At 43.8% G+C, this 23,539-nt stretch overlaps 1 protein-coding gene across 2 annotated transcripts; it reads right to left on the reverse strand.

Annotated features, from left to right (window-relative positions):
- Positions 1–8,893: 8,893 nt before the first annotated feature.
- HNRNPU (heterogeneous nuclear ribonucleoprotein U) lies at positions 8,894–23,139 on the reverse strand. 2 transcript variants are annotated; one of them, XM_027657215.1, is made up of 15 exons: positions 22,299–23,139; positions 22,183–22,256; positions 21,348–21,459; positions 21,149–21,222; positions 18,663–18,802; positions 16,972–17,071; positions 15,743–15,855; positions 15,079–15,342; positions 14,706–14,825; positions 14,069–14,197; positions 13,541–13,709; positions 12,762–13,001; positions 12,319–12,521; positions 11,153–11,224; positions 8,894–10,739 (listed from the first exon to the last, which is right to left on the reverse strand). In XM_027657215.1, the coding sequence occupies exons 1-15, from the start codon at positions 22,907–22,909 to the stop codon at positions 10,686–10,688; spliced, it is 2,475 nt and encodes an 824-aa protein (XP_027513016.1). In that variant the 5' UTR covers positions 22,910–23,139; the 3' UTR covers positions 8,894–10,685. The 2 variants fall into 2 exon arrangements, with proteins under 2 accessions (XP_027513016.1, XP_027513015.1); XM_027657214.1 differs by having other exon boundaries at positions 22,183–23,139.
- Positions 23,140–23,539: the final 400 nt, after the last annotated feature.

Here is a 23,539-nt window from a genome sequence, read left to right on the forward strand (position 1 = left end):
TTAACATTTGAAAACAATTACATAACTGGTTTTTAAAAATTAGTGAGCTGTTTTGCTGCTCATCCCTTACTGCTAATTTCTGAAATCTGAGTTATTGGTGGAAATACATACTAAGCCTCTGAATTTTATTTTCAGATGTGATCTGTAAGTGTTGCTGCTAATGACATGTGATAGTTTTTGCTTTCTGGATGTTCAGAATATTCCTTAAATTAAAACTTACCAGGCAGTTACTAGAAAGGAAGAGAAATAGTGATTTTGAAGATGCTTAGTTTTCAGCCCTCTGAATGAGCCATAAGAAGGGAGAGAATGAAGTACAGCAGCTTGAAACTGTAGAGCTGTTAAAATCCTGTTCCTTTTACTGACGGTTATGTCAGTTGGTCACTGCACAGTGACTGACAAGCACACTTAGTTTTTATCCCTGAAGTTAGTAAAATCCTTCCTTAAAAAGCAGCCTACAACACCAGCAAAATAAAGAAATGCGTTTATGGCCCCCATAGCTCCTCCACACCTTGTCTCTTCCTGTTCCTTGCAGTGGTGATACTCTTGGGAAAAGGTGTGTGCCAGCCTCCTCCGGCAGGAGCGCACTCGGGACACTTGTGCAAGGGCACCGTGTGTCCTCCAGGTCCTTCAGGAAGGAAAGTCCCTGTTGAGGCAACAGGGTGAAACGTGGCAATCCAAGGTTAATTGCCAACCCCACTGCCAGAGATGCACGTGAGCAGATTGACTGTGCTCTTCAGTACCTCTCACTGAAGCAAAGGTCTTGCCTCAGCCATTGACAGCTGCAACAGGCTCAAAACTCAGGAACTCTTTTGAAGGTGACAGCAGAGGCAATTACAGCTTGGTACATCCCAAACTCATAATTTACGTCTCTTTACTCAGGCAGTGATTTTGGGGAGGCATTGGCCCTCACTGCATTTTGCAGGCTTCCAGGCTATTCTGTGTGTGTCACAGACCCAAGCCCTCGGGTGCTGCAAAGGAAAGGTCATCTCCTGTCACTGAGTCTGGCTTTTGGTAGGTTGTGTTTTTTTTTTTTTTAAGGCCTGGAGGAAGCACGTTTGTTGTTTCTGGTGTAAGCAACCCAGGTAACAATGAAGTACTGTGTGAATGCAGTTGTAATGAGCTCCCAAGCGAAAGATTTTCTCCAACTTAGTAGACTAATTCCCATACTTCTTTAATTCCTGTTCAGGCATTTAGATCAAGAGCTAAGTGGTTACCAGTGAAAGTTTTTGCTGTGTTCCATTTAAAGTTTGAAACAAATATGTTGTTCTTGCCTTGAAAAAGTGATCAAACCAGAAGTTTTACAGTATATTCAGATATCAGGAAGATGATCCTTTGATGTTTTTTTTTTTTCCTAACTGAAGTACCAAGAATTTATTAAGTAACAGAAATGGAGCTGAGTTTTAATTAAGGTGACTCAAGGCCTTGGAATATATATATCCTTCTTACACTTAAAATGAAAATATTACACTATAAGCAAGTACGGCTGCTAAACCTTCAAATGGGGATGGGGCAGCAGGCTTATGAGGGGTAGAACTTTGGATGAGACAATTTGAGGAATACTCAGACCTTTGTTTGTGGCTAACAGCACCCTGCCTAAGACTGTTCACAGGCTCCCACTTTTTCACACGCACTTTGTTTCTTCTCTGCTTAGGTTCATAGTCTGCCTGAGAGCCATCCAGCAGAGAGCCTGTTCCTGCAGGAATAGGTCACGGCATCCTTATGTCTGCTTGTTTTAAAGATTAAGAGCAGTTTGTTCTGAGGCTATTTTAATCCTTCCAGCTTCTGTCATCTATCATGAGCAAGGCTGCGTCAGAATCTTCAACTTTCCTGAACATACCAGGAGCAGCCCACTGGCAGTACCTAAAATGTACTGTGGGAGCGAACAATTACCACTGCAGGGATCCTTTTCTTTAGGCTGGCCACATCTCCAAAAATATCCAGCCTGTATATTGTGCTGATCCTGTTTAACAGAGCCAAAGGTTCCCCCTCTTCCTGCTCTGGAGAGAAGGAAACACATGCTTTGCTTGTTGTTTAAACTTGTTTATTTTGTCAAATGCTCTAAAATAGAGCAGCAGGTGCGCTCTTGGCCAATGTGAGTTTTCTCCCTGGAAAACAGATCCTCATCTCCTGCTGATGGCAAATGGCTTGTGATCAACTCTGGTGGTCACGGTGTGCATTTATCCATGACACACCTTGGCCTTCAGTCCTGCATATACATATGTGACAGGTCTTTGGAGTTCACTTACAAGCTTTACGACTCTGGCTTATATTCCTGCTTTCTGTCATCCAGGTCAAGGGTTCTTACCACCTTTACCTTTGCCAGGTGGCAAAAAACAGTGAGAAAAATCTTCTTCCACCACCTCATCACTGTGACACTGCACAGATGCTGTGGAAACAGGATGAGAGATCCACCCAGCCCATCTGCCTGTTGCTCCTTGATCTGAACAAATTCACCATCCGGGTGTCCACAATCCCCGCCAACAGAGCATTTAGGGTATGTTACTCATGTGATTAAAGGGAAGCTAACATCCCCTTCCCTGTCAGAAAACATTCAGGCTCTGGCTGAGATAGTAGCAATATTGCTGAAGATGAAAAGAAAATAACAGGTTTATTACTGGGCAGATACATTACCACAAATGGCTGTTGCAGGAATCCTTCACAGAGCAAGTACAGAGGAAAAAAGCCAGCCAACAGCCTGTTCCTCAAAACAGAGGGGATAGATTTCAGGTCCCCCAAAGAAATCCGGAACTACCAGTGATTGTTACATGCTGGGCTTATAGTGCTTTCATCCAAGATATAAAGCCCTTGAGGGTTGCCCTGAGGCAGCACTGAGGAGGCCATGACAGAACTTGTTTGACTCGGTTTCTTAGCTCTGACAGTAGTATCCCAGTGCCATCTTCTTCAGTAACTGCCTACTAAGACTCCCAAATGGATGAAAAAAGCAAAAGCTCAGCCTTTTCTTCCTACACCTCACACAGTCCCCTTTAACCACTAGAGGGGGTAGAAGGCTTCCTACCCCCACTGACAAGCACAATGGTACTCCCCTTCCTAAAAGCCAGTCACCATTTATTTCTACTCACCATTTTCTGTATCACCATTCATCCTTCTGCTAGGGACACCGTGTCTCAGTCTGTACATCTCTCGTCACCCACACCTGCGCTCTCAAGATCTTCTAAGAGATGTACATCCAGAGCATCTAAGTGGGTCACAGAGTGGCCACCTACCAGATGGTTAGGAAGCCGCTCCCTCAGAGCAATGTTCTGTTCCAGCAGAGCGAAGGATAATATGACAGTGAACTGTCATAAATTTGGAGGAGTTCAGTTACTGATACATCAGCAACACTGTCCATCTACTGGTGGCCTCCAGAGGGATTCACACCAATTGGAACACTGAAGACACAGCCACCATTCAAGGAGGAGCCCATCCACTCTCTACCTTCCCCCGTCAGCCCTTCAGTTGCTTTCAGCAGTGTAATTTTCATTGGTTTGTTCTGGAACTAGAGGATACTTGTACTTGCTAGAATAATACACCTTTCAAGGCAGTAAGCACCTTTAAAGGCAAGATCGCTCCTGAAAACTTCTCTTCATTGTCTGTACTAGGATCTGCTGAAAGAAACGGTTGGAGCATCTCGTTTCCCTTCCACGGGTGTTTCCGTGAAGGAAAAAATAAAAAAGGACTGGCTGGCTAGCTGCCAGGCTGTGGAGGCACATAAATATCCCATGGCTGTGCCAATGCAGTGCTGAAGCAGCAGCAGCAGCCCCCTCCCATGAATGTCCAGGAGCCTCTGGGGAGATGTTGATCTTCAGGAAGTGTCTCCCGGCCTCCACCACTGCCAAACAGACTGTGGAGTTTTCTCAGTGCTGAGCAGGGCTGGGCTCAGCATGCAGCCCTTCCGACTGGAACACTGGATCACAATGATTCCTTCCACCTCCTCCTTTCCTTTGGAGGAAGCAGCTCCTATTGCAGCCACATATGGGAACCAGCCAGTCATCTTGAGCATCAGCAGCCGGTGTGGCACTCGGCGGCCCCTGCTCCACACAGGAGATACCTTTTGTAAAAAAAAGGGGCAGGCACATTCATGCAAAAGGTATGATTGAAGGAATGTCCTAGGCCTGGAATCCAAATGTGTTTTTTGATATTTAAGTGTTGTGTTCACTGATGCATAAGTACTGAAATTGTTCTTATTGCACTATTTTGGCTGCTTTCTCCGAGGTCTCCCAAAGTAAATGGGGAGAATACATGAGACATTATTTAATTTGCACAAGTAATTTAAAACTATTGTTTCTTTTTGAGGTGCTTGACTTACTGTTTATCTATTTAATAAGTTAGATTTTAAATATTGCCGTTATTATTATTGTTATAGTTATTTTTACATAGTAGCTGCTTGCATAATAGAGTGTCCACTAGAGGCTGGGAAGCAGCAAGCTGAATAGCCGCCCTGCTGAAAAGGATAGGACTTACAGTGGATGCCAAGTTGAACATGGGCCAGGGGAGTGTTCTCTCTGCAAATAAGTCAAGCTGCAGTCTGGGCTCCATCAGGAAGTACGTGGCCAACAAATCAAGGGACGCGCTTATCTGCCGGCATGTGACACTGAGGAGTGTATCCAATATTGCTGTCCAGCTTTGGGCCTCTCACCGAACAAGGATGCTGAAAAACTATAGAGGCTCCAATGATGGGCTCCTGAGGTATGTCCAGGGAGCTCAACTGCCTACCCTCTGGAAAAACAGTGGAAGGAGTTGGACATAGTCCGAGGAGGAGGCGGCTGTGGGGTGACCTAGTAACAGCCTAATATTATCTGCAGGACAGTTACAAAGATGGAGCCAAACACCTCCTGATAGCTGCAGGTGACGTGGCAAGGGCACCGGCCACAAACTCCAGCTTGGGAGCTCGAGGCCAGGCAGCAGGACAAACTGCTTTACTCCAAGGGCAGTGCACTGGGCTGCCCAGAGAGGTTATGCAGTTTCCACCCTTGCAGGTTTTCAAGCTTCATCTAGACAAAGCCACAGCTGACCTGAGCACTAGTGCCAGTCCTGCTGCAAGCAGGAGGATGGACTGCATGTCCAGAAACAAAATTTCTACAATGCTACAACCTACAGAGAGACAGAAAAAAAACCCAAGGCAGAAAAAACCCAGTTTGGTATAGAGGGCAACCTTGACTGAGACAGTAACATCCTGTTTTGCTTGTTCCCTCCGATGCAATGCTCCCAGGCTGGGCTGGAGGCCCCCAGGTGGTCCAACAGCAGCAGGGAGGATGCAGTGGAGAAGACATAGTATGCACAATGTGGGGGTGCCAGGATTTGGGGTACATAGCTCTGCTGCTCACAGCCTGCACATGATGCTGCAGGTGGACTCACCTCTGCTAGCTCAACTTTTCTGAACGTTGTTTCTCAGCATGACGTGAGCAAACCCCAAGTGTCATTTGTTTCAGAAAAAATTATTGCAGTAAATCCCTCCTTCTAGGCTTACTCATTTCTTCTCCCCCATCTCTTACTACTTTCTTACCACAAAGACAGTTCTTTTACAATACAAGGTTTATCTTACCTGCTTGCTCAACAGCCCCAAAGAGCTGAAAGTTCAGCAGAGCCCAAATATAGCTCTAGCTGTGTCTGAGTAGGTTACATGGAAACTACAAAGACAGAATCAGACCTTTCATGCATCTCCCACCTTGTAAACAATCAGTGGTACTTAAGGTGTGCATTTACATCCAGGGAGATCTTCAGTAGTATTCTGAGCCTTTTTATTTTGCAGCTGTCTTGGGCATCAGCACCATTTCAGAACTTGTGGTCTGTTAAGTGCCAGCACAGACCTCCCTACATCTAAGGCAAACAAGTATTTGTTAAAACCTGGGGGAAAACCTCCAGAGCACAGAGTGGCAGAGGAGTTAACATAGGCTAATGTGACATAAATGAAGGCCACACTCAGACCAGAGAACACATACTTGCATTTATATGCTACAGCAGTCACCAGAGGTGTCCTACTAAGCAGCCATCTGATCCTAGCAAAGGGGGAATTAACACTGAGAAAAACAAGTACCCTTTCAATCCTTGCATGCTAACCAGGCAGAAGATCCCCACATCATTAGTGTAAGTTGGATCTGCCCTGGACTACCAAGTTGTAAAAATTTTTTGAGCATGAAAAAGTTTGAGGGAAAAACTGGCTGAGTTGTCTTACCCATAGTTTTGACTTCAGTAACTTCTAGGACCAAAATTACTCTGCAGATCAAAGATTGTCAACCAAACCAGAAGAGGGAACAAAAAACTTGGTCTAAAGTAACACCTGTATATCAAGTCACCCGCACAAGTAATTGTAGTTCTAGGTTTTTTACACTTGCCTTTGTTTTTCCGCTTTTGATGTTGACAATGTATTAAGTATTTAGCATCTTTTTTAAGCCACAGTTGAGTTTTTTTAAGCTACAACATAGCAACCGATTCATCGCTGAATCTTCCTGCCGCTCCCAGTACTGGCAGAAAGACAAACTAAGGCAAGAGTTGCATCCAGATTAATTGCTGGCCTAGTCCCGATTTCAGCCAGTTCCCTGCGAGGGCTGGCTCTGGAGAGGCCTGCTGCACTGGGGGAGATGGCTCGTGCCTTGCAAAGGAGAAAAGCTGCACAAAACTAACCACTAATCTGCCATTGTTAAGCGTAGGTGTCCTTCTCCCCTCCACCTGCACGGGGCAGGGGGCTTTGCCTAGGATGAGAACTGTGCATGACTGAGAGAGGTGCTACTTTAAGTTCACCACAGCCAGTTTGTTAACACCTGACTTACAAAGCTGCTCCTGAGTTTCTGCTTTCCCCTCAGCAGCTTTTTCTGACATCCTGGAGCTTTCCTGATCCTCCACAGCGCTTTGGGCCGAATCATCTCCAGCAGTACTTGCTCCTCCCTTGGTAGTTCACAAATACAGTATATGCACACTTCTTTGCTTGGGAGAGCCCAGCCCCTGGCAGTTAAACATCTGCAGTAGTCTCAAAGTACTTCACCTCTCTCTCTAACTCAGTTTGATTTGTTGTGGTTTAGTCTGAGGTTGCCCTTTTAGGAAGCACTGGCCTAGCTTTTCAAAAGGTCATGAACAAGGAAACTTCCTAATCTTAAAAGATGACTTCATCACCTATTCCTAATTAAAAACATCACTCTAGTGTTGCGAGAAATTAAGAAAAATACCCGAACTAGTGGCTTACACCATGAATATTTTTTTAAATGCAAGTGGCTTGGACTGTACGTGGCATTGCCAGAACACTGGTTCATTCTGCTATCTGAAAAATTGGGCACAATGTCTAAAAATGTCTTCACTGATTAAGAGTTATCCTGCAGTAGGCACAGAAAGGAACTTGCGTACAGGCACCGCTTACACTGAGCTCCTACACACGTGGCAGCACTGCCAAGTACTCCCTGTGCAGCACAGGAAGCAGTGCAGCACTGGAAGGGCCAGCTCACGACAGCAGAGCCAGGGTTTGGGGGTGGAGATTGCGTATGGCACCCCAGAACCAAAGCCTGGCCTGGCTGTCCCACAGCTAAGAGTGCATTTATAAAGTCCTTTGACCCAGGACAGAGCTTCTTGCCAAGGCTGTTGCATGTCAGGGAAGCACCTCCCTGTACACAGTGTGTATCCTAGCGACTGTTACTAGCAAAGGCAGAAATACAACTGGAGTTTATGTTTTGTTGTTAAATGGGCGCTTCCTCCCAGGATACCCGGCACAGACCTGCCTTCAGTCTGCAGCCAGACGTGCGTGGCCCCCTCACGTGATTCAGCAGACAGGGCTGCAGCGAGAGAACCACCAGCAGCAGTGCTCCTGCTGCCAGGAGCTGCACAGGCATCATCAGCCATGCTTCTACTGCCACAGAGCCAGGCCCAAGGTTCTCCAGCTTTGTACTCCCATTAGGAAAAATCCATCTCAGTTAGAAAAAAGCCAACCCAGTTTGCCCTCCAATATGAAAAGCATCCAAAACCACAAACCCAAACCCAGCTGTATGTCAGTGTCTGTGCAGCTGCTGCCAGCAGCACAGCTGCTGTAATCCAGGTACTTTTCTGCATGTAAACAAGCCCCTGTAAGCTGCAAGAAATCACTCGATATGGCAGATGGCTCGTCCCTCTTGTTTTGGCAACGTTTGGCTGTGCCTTCCTCACCTTTCTGTAGCCATCAGCCAAGTCTGATATTGTCCTTTTTAAATGCAAACCACAATTTTTTTAATATTACTGATTTTCTAGGTAATGGCTTTTCTGTAAAAGCAGTTTTCACATGGCAAAACAAATCCCTTTGCTATGAATAATCACAGCTATACTGATGAAGTCTCTCTGCGCAGACCCAGGCTGAACACACAGCCTCACACAAGTGCTGGTCTCCACTCTACTGTGACAAATCATGAGCAGGATGTGCTTGGGACTTTTCTGTGCCCTCTCTGAACTACACATGCCCCAGTGGTGCATGTGCTAAAGCTTTTTGGAATTCAGTGCTGAAGTTACCAAAACAGCTTTTGTCATACAGGAGCATTTTTAACGGAAACAAGAAAGTCCTCTTTTGAGACACTTGATGTGTGGCAAAGACTTGAACACAAAACATCCCAGACTTTTGAATTGAAATACAAGCTTTACAACCACATAGTAAGTGTAGGCTCTTATATTTAAGACTATATCATTTTATAGAGTACCAAAATAAGCAAAGGATCAGCACTCCATACAAAATGTTAGTTCTCATGAAGAGGGTAGAAGGGAGATGGACTTTAATTACACTAAACTTTTTTTTTTTTCAAGTCTAAAGAAAATTCCATTTCAGCAGAACAGATTTGGGTTTCAATTCCCCAAATTTCTAGTTCATTAAATAGCGTTTCTTTAAAGACAATTTACAGTTTTTTCATTCAAAGTAAAGGGATGATTTAAAGCAATATTAACAAGGAGGTGGTGCTGTTAATGTTTAATGTCAATATGCATCTGCTATAAAGGCTAGAAGAGCAACACAACTTTATCTTTACTTCTGAAGACTACTAGAAATTGACTAACATTTGAGAGAAGTTTGCAGCACACTACACGGACTCCAGCTCTAGGCTGCTGCCAGGGAGCCTCTGCTAGTCTGGACGCTGCCACGAGGACCCGGCCAGCACAGCCCAACGCCCCAGTGCCGGCAGTGACACGTGTTCTCACACGTGTGTGCTGAGTCCCACTGACAACGGTGACATCTCTCCCCTTTCTCATGGCATTAAAACACAAGTCAGCAGCTAACATTGCCACTACAATTTTACAGAAGCGTAAAGCTGAACATAATAGCAATTAAAACAAATTGAAGCTCTCAAACTTCATGACAAGCCTCTTTCCCATCCTACTCCCTGTCCAGTCCCTTCCCTAATGTCTATTTTACAATAAAGAGGTTAAGTGGATTTACATGATGCAAGCCAACTCAAAGACTTTTGCCCTATACATATAACCATGTTAAACTGTGAAATTATACATGTGATAGATCTCTAACAGAGCGACTACCAGTTTAGATTTTAAAGAAACACAAGTATTTGAGCATGTACACAGCAATGAGTTTTAAAACTGTCCAACATCGTCACTTTCATACATTCTCTTCCTCTTTATAGCCTTAAAGGGATTTTAGACCTTGATGGTGACAATCCCAAACAAGAGTAAAATGAATTTATTTTATTGCAAACAAACGTCTAGAGTTAAACTTCTCCACCCACCTTCTTTAAAGAGAAAAGGAATCAGCAGGCTAAGGAGATACACCCATTTGAAAATTGACATGATTAAAAATTAAGATATAAAATGGGTGACTCACAGTTTCATTAGCTTACAAAATGGTGGAGTAACTACTACAAGCACACTAGGTATACAGTATTTTGTGGGGAAAGTTATACAGACACACAGCTAACTTCATATAGATCCCATTAGACAACTGGATTTACAACAAGTTTTGTTTAATAAGAAATGGGCAAAGCCAGCTTCTTTTCAGAATCAAAATGCAGAACAAATGGAAAAAGAAATTATGGTGTTGTACCTTCACAAGTTTGAGCCTCCACAAATAAAGCAACCGAGTTTTACAACTTTGAGAGCTTCTACATACACTCCACCTTCACTATTTAGCCCCAGGTTTCTGATTTGCCCCCAACATCCTAAAGAGTTCCAAGTGTTACAAAAAAGTCCTAGTTATTGCCAGAAACTTTTACCTCCCCCTCCTCCCCTCCCAACCCAAAAGCTTCATAGAGAAGATGGAGTGTAATATGGAGCTTTACATAATCTCATGGTATTTGAGGGCTACTGAGAAGCCTCCGTACGAATCTGGTTGCTGACACTGCTATCGTATTGTGACATGACTCACGACTGTTTCTTAGAAATTGGGGGATGGGGAAAAAGGAGAAAATTCTTTAATAAAAAGACACCAGGTACAAAGCAACGTTTTACTTTTGTTGTGGTAAAAAAAAAGTCACATTTTACAGATAAAATGCAGAACCCTGAAATACTGACACATTCTCTTATCGTGCACAATGCTGAGGTTCTCTTACGAATCACTTTAAAACTGCAATTAAAAATGTACAAAAAAAGAAAAGAAAAAAATCAACCCACAAAGCTTCTAAAAAAGGAACCCGCAGGCACTTCCTCTTGTGGAATGTTTAAAAAGTTAGCCTACTAAAGAAAACAGTCGACTTCTTGTGAAGGTTTTGGAGAAATATGTATCAGTTCATTTATTTGGGTATTCAATAATATCCTTGGTGATAATGCTGACTCCATGGCTTCTGACCCCAGAATTGCTGCAATAAAGAATAAATAGTTAGTTTTAATCTGCAATTGCAAAATAGTTACATTTCTTACAGAAAAAAAAAGTACTTAAACATCTAGTTCCTCTGGAACTTGAGAAGAATAAAATCCTCTCCAATAGCAGCAAGTTTCTGAACAACTGAAGGCAGTTATGAGCTCACCTCACAGCAGTAATGTGATGCCAAACACTACATACCATCAAGGCTGTTAAGCCACAGCTGATATTTGATATATCAAGATCATCAAGCCAGATTAAGTTTTGCACAGGAAACTATTTATAGTGATATTACCTAGCATTAGAAAATTTTAATATCCAGTTTTGATTACACATCTAATTATTTCAGTCAGCATTTTGAAATATTCAAGTTAAAAAACTCAGTAAAAAGATAAAGTTGGGACTACTTACACCCTGCTGCCACTGGTTGTAGCCCTGAGATTGGTTTTTGTAGCCACGATTATTTCCCCTTCCTCTGAAGTTCTGCAAGAGGACAACAGCTTTTAACAACTTCATCTATATGTGTTTTTCAGAAGGGTACTAATACCAATCTTTATTACCACCAAAACCCCACACACCATATCGAAGCTTTCGAATTCAAGGTATCAGTCTCTGGTTAAAACAAAACAAAAAAACCCTACACAAAACAAAACCCTCCCTGAAAAACACTAGAATATCAAAAGCCTACTCTCTCTAAGCAACTCCTTTTTAACAAGGGGCAAGAACATCAGAATTAATAAGCCAGCTCAAACTGTCGTTGCCAGTGGTCTGGAAAGCAGGCTAATCCAGTTTTGCCTCACCCTATTTTCAGCTGCTAAACTGCACCAGGCCAACTAAAAATACAAGAGCTTGTCTATTTTCAGTTAGGAAAGGCTGTAGTTGCTACAAGGGTATGTTATCTGATCAGACAAAAGGATGTGGGTCACACAACTGAAAATAGAAGAGCTAACCCACAGAACTTCAAATAGAAGTTATGGTACAACAAAGGGACATTGATACTAGTAGATAAAATATTTCATTTCTCCTGTTTGTCAGTATTATGCAAACCTGAGCCATGTTTACTGGCTTGGGCTCCATCTACTGGCTTTTCAGTAATCCAATTTTTTTTTCATGAATTCCACCAGGTAAGACCTAGGCTAGCACCTTTACCAGTTGCGTTTGATACCAGACACCAAGACAAAGACTGTGCAGAGTCATTTCCATAAAGTTCCCTAAATATTTGATACACCTTGACCCTAAAGCCAAACAACAGTTACTACTATTGTCAGGAGAGGGAGGGACACGTGACAAACAAAAAATCCCAAACACAAGCCTTCACATACATGCCCTGGAAATCTTCGTTTTTAACAAGACAGAGGTACAGCCTTAACATGGAACCCCCACATCCACATCAGCACTTCTTACACAGCATTCAGAGCCCTGCGCACATGCACTAAACTGGAAAAGCCTTGCAGTGTGGCAGCGGTGTAGCACCACAACCTAGTGTGCAGCTGTTCACGGCCACCAAACCTTTCAACCAACCTCATCCAAAGTACTGCAGTTCACCCAGTCAACCCCCCTCCCCACCCAAGCATCACCTGGTTGTAGTTCCCCCTGTTGGGCATTCCACCTCTGTTATAGTTTCCTCTGTTGGAGTAGCCACCTCTGCTTGGAAAGACAGGGCCACGAGGATATGGGTAGCCAATCGCACCGCTGCTGCCACCGCCACCACCGCCACCTCCACCACCTCGCTGAGGCATGTTGCCTCCCCTTCTGTTGTATCCACCACGATTGCCAGGGACTGCAGGGAGAGAGTTACTTCAGGTCTTACATATTTCCTACTTGAAACTCAACAGTGCAATCCCGGATTTTGGCAATTTTCTCATTTAAGCTGGACAATTAACTCTGCACTGGAACGTTAAAACTTGCTGAAATTGAAAGCAAGGTTCCCACTAAATAATAACTGCAATGCAAGTACTACACCCTTTTTCCCCTCAGTAGCAGCAACCTCCAGAATTCACAGCCTTATTTTTAGGCTCACCTCCTCCTCTGAAGTTGCCCCGCATGTTGAATCCTCCACGTCCTCTCTGACCCCTATTAAACTGATTTTTATTGCTCTTCTTGTTCTTCTTTGAGCCAGTGTTCTGTTTCTTTTCTGGCGGAAGAGCTTTCTTACTTTCTTCTTTATACTGTTCCAAAAGCTTCTGAGCTTCTTCTTTTTGCAACTCTACATAGATTATTTCATCAAAACATTCTGCTACCTCTGGCAGTGTGAAGTTCCCTATAATTGCAAAAACACTGAGTATTCAGCATCTACATTCAGCTACAATCAAAGCCGCAATTTAACCACCTTTCTCCCATTCTTCCTCCCACCCCCTGCATTCCCTCAAGCACAGGGACAAAATTACATAATTTGAGCATTTAGGAAATATAACAGTGACAAAAGAAATAAACAGGTCTTCATGGAGTTACCAGTACTGTTCCAAACCTCAAAAACATTCTGCCTGTATCTTTTTTTTTCTTTTATAAGCCTCCACTCAGAATACCAGTTTCTGCCAAATATATCACTCATATAGGGCACTTTATGCCAAGACAGCTTTGTGCATCTGCATGAAGCGTATCAGCATAACTGAGTAGTGTTAAGGACTGCAGCAGAGGGAACACAATATAGTGTTATCCTACCAAGTTACAATAGTCTTCCAGTTTTGTTTAAGTACAACTGTTTAAGATAAAGTGATTTTTTTTTAGACTTCACGTTTACTTAATCCTTTAAACAGATAGTCAGCATCCTAAAACACAGTATAGGATTATGTTCCATGCCTTTCATTTTGAGAACTGCATGCTCTGGAAGATCTTTTCCCTCCACCTCTGCCTTCTTTTGTGTTCTTTGCTTGTAGTCTTCATCTTTTGGGCAAACAACAACTGCTTTGCGCTGGAAGCCTGCAAACAGGCACATTTTTCTCCTCTGCGCAGCTGCAGACACATTTGTCTGAAAAAAATGCAGTAACTTACTACACGTAGCTGTCATTGTAAGAGTTAAGGAAGTCAACTTATGGTGTATAGACTTCACCTCTACAAGAGTTTGCAATGAAGTTTACAAATAACTGGACATAAAGATGCTGCACAATGCAAAGTTACGAACTCATATCCACGTGTTAAAACACTATTCCTCCCACATCCCATAAATCCAGAGAAGTTCAGACAAGCATTTGTAGTAATATCTCAACTTTGAGTCCCCTGAGTAGTAAGTAAGTGAAACTGCTATTACAATGTAACTTTAATCCCAGTTAATTACTATATTACAGCCTATAACAGATTTCCTTAACCGTTTTTCACTGAAGTTTCTACCTGATCCAAAATGAAATTCCGCTTCTTACGAGCTGCAATCTCAATAAACTTCCCAAGACACTGTGGAGCTCTCTGCAACAGTGTGTTAAGTTTCCCAGTGTCTGCCATCTGACGCTTAAAACCTGCAACCTATGGAGAGATTTTCCAGAGTTAAAGTAGTCGTGATACACGTGGTTGACATTTTCTTTGCTAAATGTTCTCCACCTCAATTCATGGATTGTTCAATTGAAGGCTATAGCTGCAAACTCGTAAATGAAATTCTCATGCCTCCATAAGACACAGAGCTTTACAAACAAAGACTCTAGGTGAATCAATACAGTTCAGTTACTGTATATACTCATCACAATACTAATTCCAGCTAAACATTCTATTCTGAGAACAGTAACACAGAGAAATAGAAATACGTTAAAGAGTCAACAACAGCTGACTATTTTTTACATGTTACCACAAAAAGCTTTAGAATTCTGCTGTGCCACATACAAATGACCAGCTCAGCAAGGTAAAAAGACTTTTAACAGTCACTAGCTAACATGTAGCCAGCTTCTTTGGCACAAAAGAATCCCACAGCAGCCAGACACCTTGGATTTACACCAAGTTTTAATTATATTAAGAAATCAAATGTCGTATTTTCACTTACCATCATTTTGTCCATAATAGTATTTGTCCCAAGAATGTTGTATTTCCCGGGATTTGCTGCTGCATGTTTGGTAACCCATGTAGTCTTGCCAGCCCCAGGTAAACCAATCATCATCACCACCTACGACGACAAGTTCTATACTTGAGATACTAGTTCAAAGATTTTCTTTAGTATGTAACTTAGTCCAGAAAGCCTAATGAATACTGAGAGGGAATGCAGGAGTGTCAGGGGGTGGTGGTGGTAGTCAACAGTCATGGGATACCAAGTATTAAAGCTCCCAAACAACGTCAGAGTGTGGTGTAATAGTCTGCTTAAGTCTACCACTGCCATCCACCCATCTCAACAACTTCGAGATTATCAAGAAGAAACTCACCTCACAATCTTTCTTTTGCTCAGGTCCCTTTGGTCCTCGGACCCTATCCTCCAGGGGGACCTTCTGGATGAAGGTATACTCTTCAGGAACAGGAAAGTAAGGTTCCTCCTTCTGACCAAAGTTGAACTCAACTGCACAGTTATGGCAGAGAACATGTGGAAAGAGTGGTCGCCCATCAAGAACTTCCTTGCTTATTTTGAATGCAACACCAAGCTCTTGTCCATTCTTGGAATACGAGAGTTCCACTTCATCACCATCAAAATTCTGGTTTTCAGACAAAACATCAGGTTAGATACAATTACCTCACTCTGTGAAATTATATTAGTCACTTCACTATACTCATTATATTCATTTAACTCCTGTAACACTGCTATATCATAAACAAACTAAACCAAATTTTCTCTTACAATGAGTTACTGCCAGTGATCATCTTGTTTAAGATCTGATTTTTTGTTAAAGGCTTTAAAGACATTTGTTTATGAATACAAAATCACGTTGGCAGCAGCCACTGTTGATAATAGCTGCTGCTTCTAGCATCTCCCTATGTTAAACAACTTGTCTTGCTCCCATAATTTTAAGTATTTGCTTTACTGCTTATCACATCAAAGAAGTCTAAAAATATTCTCTTTTGAGGAAAAACACCCTTGAATAAGTGAAAACTTACAGCAAAACATCCAATCACATCATTTTCATCAAACTTCTCACCAAAGTCTTCAGTCTCGCAATTGCAAGTTTTTATTCCTTTTAGAGAATACCCATAAGAAAATTCTTCTTCCCCTGAAGAAATAATTTAAACTAATTAAAAACAGGCATTCCCACCTAACCTTTTAGAAATAAATCACTTTACAGCTACTTATGTAAGCTGCCGTTCAGAATATTTTTATTAATGCCAAAACAAGCTATGACCTTAAGCAGTTACACAAGCTCATTTTTCTATTCAAGAATACTCTCACTTGAGATGGAACAGCAGCGTTTCCTCATCCCAGTTTTTAAGAGCCTTATGCTGCTGGTTCCAGATTCATCCTGACAATAAAGCTGAACTGCCAGATAAAGACACGAGCAAGTATTTTTAAAATCCAAAGACCTCACATTATGCACTGGTGTACCTGCTGTAACACAGTCAGAGAGGCTTTCTGAATTTAGTCTCCAGTAGCACTTACCCCTCCCATTTTAAAGGGAGTTTAGCAGACAGTCAGCCTATGCGACAGCTGAGGATGAAGCTGCAAGGAACAAGCTAACAGGAAGTGTCAAACATAAGCACTCAGGCGGAACTTAACTACTTAACTAGAAAGCTGTTGCTGATGTCAGAACATACCAACTCATACACATTTCCCACAAAGATGTGTTTCAGCAACAAGTATGAGCTGTCTGTGTTAGTATGACCATTTGCCATATATCTAATGAAGTTGTACTTTTTCTTTCCAACTATTTTCAGAAATTAGGATTTCCCCCCCAGGCCAAAAGAATGATAATGGAGTTATCCATGAATTTTTTTCACTGGTTAAATCTTACACTATGTCCCACCCTTGAAGAAAAAAGAGAAGGGGAAGAGAGAAGGGCTGCCCCTGTTCCCACTTATGACACTACACAAAAAGGAGAAATCTTTATCTTGTTAGGTATTTGATAATGTTCTCCACAAGCCATACTTGACCACTGGAAGAACTAGCTCTGAAATTATGAACTCCTTACAAGCCTGAATACTTAATGGCTTAATTTGAGCCATTTACAGGACATGGTGTGAGGAAGTTTATTACTAGGACCAAATAAAGACTTTTCAGAACACACAGATTACAATCACTAAGCTTGTCCCACCTGTTTCAGAAAAAGATGATTTAAAACTTCAGCCATATTCAGCATACACAATTCAAAAGCATTCAAACATTTAAGTCTTACCAAGCAACATTCCACTTGTGTTCAGTGACCAGCCAACTCGCACTTCATGTATGTCAATATCTTTTGTATACAGGTGTTTAACAGGAATCTTTTCTGTAACCTATTTTTAAATTATTCAGCAAAAGGTAAGCGAGATTTATTAGACACTAACAAGATGGAAGCACAAAAGGTAGCATTTGGAACCTTTACACATTGGTTGAATCTTGCTAAGTCTAAGTAATCACCTTCTGCAAAAATAAAACATTCTGAAACCACAAGCCAATGACTAAATAGTTTTATCTCCTGACCTAGCAATGAAGATTGAAGATACCATATATCTTGATCACTTTGTCAAAGCAGTCCCCCTCAGTGGCCAAAAGCCTTAAGTCCTTTTGACAGTGTATTAATATCAGAAACAAGATGTATACATATTTAAAAAAACCAAAAGAGCTGCCATAAAATTGGGATTAACAGTAAATTACTTTGCTAAGAAAATATGCAACGGATAAAAAAAATTGCTTTATATAGACTAAGGCAAATATTACACTCATCCCTTTTCACTGTAAGTAGACTTCCTGGGCAAACTGCCAACTTCCAAACAACATAACCAGATTTAAACAAAAAAACCCCAACATACAAAAAAACCCCAACAAACCACCTAAAAGCACTGGAATCTGTAGGCAACCAGCTATTTCTTAATTGCATTTACTAACTTCACCAAATTCAAGTGAAAAACCCATCAGTATCCTACCAGCTTCTGCAATTATTTAAGTCAGGTCAAACTGATTTGAAACCAAACAGGGCAATAGTGACATTAATTTCACTTCAGTGGCCTCCCAAAGTTAAAGAAAGAAATCACTCCATGCAACAGCAAGGAGAACGGGATCACTACCCAGTTCTCATGGAAAAAGTTACATATCAAAGCACTAGAGGAAGAGAACAGAGTAAGAGAACACAGGCACATCATGTGCAAAGAAGCCTTTAACATGGTTTTAAGTAAAAAAAAAAAATAAAAAAAAGTTCAAGCTTTGTGCTCTTGTTACTCTTCCATCCACAAGTTGGAGAAATCAATTTATTACAAGGCTGATTGCTCTTTGCAGTTCTTAGCCTTCAGGAGAACTTTTGTTCTCAAAATTTAACTACCTACTAAATACTCCCATTCAATGCATCAAGTCAAGAGTTAATCATGTTGAAAGGGACCTCTGGAGGTCATCCAGCCCAAGTCTCTACCTAGAGCAGGTCAAACTCAAAGACTAAGTGGAAACAGAAAGGACTGTTGGGATAACTTATATCCCCTTTTTAAAAAAGAAATCAAGCTCTCTGTACTTTTCAAAAAGTCCAAGCAAACTTCTGACTAGAGAGTATAAAAGTTCTTCAAGTGTTGATGCATGAGTTGCCAAACAGAATTCTTGATTAAAAAATGAGACCAAACGTCTCATTTAGACAAAATGAAGGGTTTTGTGGTTTTTTTGGGGGGCTTTGTTTGTTTGGGGTTTTTTTTGTTGTTAAATGGAAGTTCTTATTAAAGAGGCAACAGTTTTGCAAACTGAGCCATCTTTTATCAAGAACATTTCACAGGCACATAAGACAAGGCCTTCCCAAGCCTTGTTCACATGACGTAGTTTTAACTTAGTCCAAAAAATGTGACAAGTATAAACAATATTATATTTAAGCATGCAAAACAGTCTCCTGTAAGCATCAGTTTAACTCACCTTCATCTCAAAGCAGACTTTGCCTTTAGAAACTCCATAGGAAGCTCTCCCTCCAGCCCAAAGGAAAGCAAAGCTTTCCATGGTCAGAGAGGAAGCACTAAACCGGTCTCTTGAGATTTTAAAATGCAGGTCACAGTTATCTGTTAACATAAAAATCATTCTGTTTACTCTGATTACAAAATAACGTACAGGTGTCCAACTGTATGCATTAAAGGTGATGTCAGCTTTCACAGGTGATATTCAAGACAAACTGCCAGCAAGTACTCATCGGCTTTCAGGAAAGCAACTCGCAACTGAACATATGCCTAGATGGAGGCGCAGGCTGAACCTCACCATAAAGTCTTAAAGAAACTAGCTAACAAGAGCAATTTTTCAAGGTGTTATCTTCACTTTTGTCACCCATTTCCCCTCTATTTTTTTCATCTGCTTAAAAGCCCCTGAATTTCACCTTATCTACCTACTTGAGTCTTCTTTGTTGGTTACCTATTTCGGCCAGTATAGAGCAATCTGCATCATGCTCTTGGCAGTATGTGCTGTTGTACTGTTTTTGAAGTATTCTTAATGCTCACCCCCAAAATTAAGGGCTGCTAAGAAGTAAACATGAATGTTTGAGTACTGAAAATAGTCTCTGGTTAATACAATAAACTAGCAAGTGCCATTAGATTAAGCCAATTAAAATACAAGTGTTTAATTCAAACACTCTCTGTGCTTAGCCTGAGAACCTACTTCAGACCAAAAACAAGACCTACACTAATAATTCACCTATCACTCTAAGAGCTTAAGTGGAATCTTGGTTTTACAGGCATCTTCAGAGCTGAACACCATCAAATTGCTAATTAATCTTTTAATAGGTTTCAGATTGGCAATGCCAAATGGTAAGACGGGGTGCAGCATAGAGCACTTTAATTCCCCAGAACAAGGAATCCATAGATGAAGCTCCAAACCTATTTGACAGTTACAAGAAAGAAGCTAAAGGAGCAAACAGTGAGTTCTGCTCTAGTGTAAAACCTGCACGCTGCCTGAGCACACCAAATGCAGTCTGCCCTGTACTACTGGCAACTGTCATGCACAAGATTTTTGCATACAACCATCCCCAACTGCAACAGTGTTTTCCAAGTGTTTTTCTCATGAGTACTTCTACCTTTTATTTGTTGTGTGACAACCAGATAAAATCACACAGAAGAAACCCACCTTTGCATGTTATTTATAAAACAGGAAATGACAACAGAATTTCAAATTACAGCTTCCTTTTAAGACATGGGAAATAAAAGGTACTTAAGAGTGGCTAAACCTCTTATATGTCTGGATCACTATGGTCCAGAAAAGAGAATACCTATTCAGCCTTTAAGCTATGTTTGAATCTTATCTCTAAACTGTCTGTTAACACCTTAAATCACAAAGTTTGTCCAGCAAGAAAACTTTTCACTAGGAATTATTATTATTACTAGAAATAGTAATAATTAACAGCAGCCATTTAACTCAGTCATTGGGAATATCCAAAGCTCCCACAGAGGTGGCTACTCACCAGGTTAGCAGCTAGAAACTTGAGATTTAGTTACCAAAATGTCAAGGATGGCATATTCAGCAGTTTATGTGGCTGTAAACTAATACTGCCTTCCATTTCAAAGCATTTGTTGTGGGAAAAAAACCATCTGGAACTACCAACAAATATGCCAGATAATGCCAGAAGTTAAGCTTTTCTTCCATGGCACTTTAAGAATCCAACAAATTCAAGCACTACTTATTCCAGTTTTCTAATATTGCACTAAGTTCTTATACTTACCCTCAAGAATACAAATGTCAACTTTGCTCTTATGTTACATCCCAGTAATAGTAATGTTTATAATCTGTCTCAAAAAAACCCATTTGCAGGTACTTGTCAATGTCTACGCTCTGCCGACGAATTCTATCTTCCCACTTACACAAATCACCACCCAACCCCATAAACTCCCAGGTTGCATAAATGGGTCACTTTTCAGGAGGCCTTACCAGATTTTGTTCAATTTCTCAGAAGATGTGAAAGAACACTCCACTCCTTGCTACATATACAGCGCAAGTTATGCAGAAAGATCACTTCACCAACCATACTATTGTAATCACACCACTGACTCTCTAAGCTTCCTGAAGCAGCAGTGCTGGACAACTATTTTCTCAAGCTGTTTTCAGGGTGTTCTATGTTCACTCTACATTTGGCCACCCAAGCTTCCATACTTTTAAGAGTTTTGGTTAAGATTTCTTCACAGAATTCTGTCACCACAGACTTTGTAGGAAAACAAGCCTACTGCTGCTAATATACTTGCATATCCTTCTGATCTCTGTATATTGAAAATGGATAGAAACAAAATTTCTTTTTTTTTTTTTTTTTTTCAGTTACCTGGTAATGAAAGTCAACAAATGTATTCTCCCCGCATTTCAGAAAGTGTGGCATTAAGATTAAAAATATAACACCACATCTTTCCAGAGCAAAGGAAAGCATGTTTACTCACAAGTATCAAGACAAACCACTGTGTCATCAAAATGTTCATCTTCTTCTTCAACAGGTGGTTGAGGGGACTTGGCCCTGATAAAACAAAGACCAAACAAAAGATAATAAAGCTACACATATTTTCACAATGTTAAAACAGACACTCCTGCACTTTACTCCTCCACATTCACAAAATGCTACCCAGCATCAAGTCTGTTTACCTGCTATACTTATTTTCCTCAATGTATTCAAAATATCCTCGGCCGTGGTCCTCACGTGGTCTTTTCACTCCCCTCTTCTTCTCACCAGGTTTTTGTTCCATTTTACCATCTCCTGTAACAAAATGAATGATTCATTTTAATTATTTTAAGTTTTAATTTAATTAGGAATAAAATCTGAGGGTTATAATCTTGTAAATTGCAAGAACCTACAGCCTGAGAAAAACAATAATATGCTGAAAAGGAGTTTTGCTTTCTTTTTTTTTTTAAAGATAAAACCCCGTATCTCGAATTTTCTCCGGAGACTCAGAACTCGTCGTGAGTCAGAAATAATTTAGCAGACGGAAGCGGCCACTACACCACGTAGCAGCCGGTACGGCCGTCGGTGTTAAGATGCCCACGGAAAAGCCAGAAAAATAAAATAAAAAAAAAGGACCAAAAAATACCTGGACCCGCCGCGACGCCGCACTCCCATCCTCCCCCCCGCGGGGACAGCGGGACATTCCCGGCCGCTCGCAAGGGCACGGCGCGATCCGCACGACTGCGCCTCCTCCCGGCGGGCCGCAGGCGGGAGCCCCAGGGCAGGAATTCCTCCTCCTCCTCCCGCCTCCATTGTACCGCCGGACCTTCCCAGCGCCATCCCGTGCGCCCAGCCCGGAAGTGACGTCACGCGCGCCGCGCGCCCCTCGGCGCACAATGCACAGCGCGCCCCAGCGGCCCCTCCGCCGCCCCTCCCCCCCCCCCCCCCCCCCCCACACCCCCCTGCGGGCAGCCCCCGCCATGGCGGGCGGGGGATGGGATTAATGGCTCCCCCCTCGTCCCCACCGCGCTCCCTCACCCCCGGCGCCCTGAGCCCCAGGGCGGCCGCTGCCGCCTTCCGCTTTCTTCTGCTGCTGTTGCTTGGCGGGGCCCGCCGGGCCGGAGGCGGCGGCCGCGGCGGGCCCCGAGGCGCCCCCGGCGCTCTTGCCCGGGGCCTCCTTGGCGGCGGCGCCGCGCGGCGGGAGGAGCGGTGGGGGCTGCTGCGGCTGCTGGGACTGCGGCGGCTGCTGGTCGCCGTGCCCGTTGGCGTCTCCGGCCACGGCCTCCTCCTCGTCGGCCAGCTCGTCCTCCCCCTCCTGGAATCCCTGATCGTCGCCGTTCTCATCCTCCTCCTCCTCCTCTTCCTCCTCCTCGCCGCCCGCCTCCTCCTCCATGGGGCCGCCCCCGGCCCCCGCCCGCTCGCCGTTCTCTTCGCCCAGCTCCATGGCGTCGCCATCAGCGGCCTCCAGCCCTTCCTCGTCGTCGTCCTCCATGGCGGAGGCCGCGGCCTGGCCAGGGCCTCCCCCCTGGCGGAGCTGCGCGGCGCCCCCGCCGCTCTCGGCCGCCTCCCCCTCCACGCTGCCGTTGCCGGGCTCGGCCGCGCCGCTGGCGGGGCCGCCCCCGCCGGCCTCCTCCTGGTCAAGCGCGGCCTGGAGCCGCTCCATGAGCTCGGCCTTGAGGCCCTTGTCGGAGAGGCGCCGCTTTTTCAGCTCCTCCTTCAGCTCCGACACCTTCAGCTTCTTCACGTTCACGGGCGAGCAGCTCATGGCGGCGGCGCTGGCGGCTCGGTCCCTGGGCGGCGCGCGGGCGGCGGCGGTCAGGGACGGGCGGGCGACTCTGGCTGTGCCTGCGGTGTATGGGTGCCCCGGCGGGCGGTGGGAGCGGGCGGGAGGCCTGTGCGGCTGCGGCGGCTGCGGGAGCTGCGGAGCGGGACCCGCCTGGCGCCAAATCCTTTCACCGCGAGCTCGCGAGGGAGACGCGCCTCGCGGGGCCGCGCACGCACCGCCGCCGCGCGCGCGCCGCCCCGCCTCGCCCCCGCGCACGTAGGCCCTCCCGCGCTACCGTAACCACCCTGTTACCGTAAATGCCCGGCCGAGCGCAGCGGGGCCCGCCGCCCTTCTGGCGTATTCCTGCCCGGCAGCGGATTCACCGACACGCACCTCCGGCACACTGACCCCGCTCGGGGCTGGGAGCCATCCCCGCGCCAGCTCCCGCTCGCTGACATGAGGCCACGGCCCGACCGAAATGCCCCCGCGTTCGAGCCGCAGCCTCGCAGCGCTCTGCCCTGCCTTCCCTCGGTCCCCGGCGCCCCTCTCGGGCCTAGCCCCCCACGGTTTATTGCGTAAAGGCTTCGAAGAGGAGCACTGCCGCCCGAAATAGTTCCCCTGGCACAGCCC

The sequence above is a fragment of the Corapipo altera genome, unplaced genomic scaffold (assembly GCF_003945725.1).
Source record: "Corapipo altera isolate COAL_440 unplaced genomic scaffold, ASM394572v1 2c, whole genome shotgun sequence".
Taxonomy (NCBI): domain Eukaryota; kingdom Metazoa; phylum Chordata; class Aves; order Passeriformes; family Pipridae; genus Corapipo; species Corapipo altera.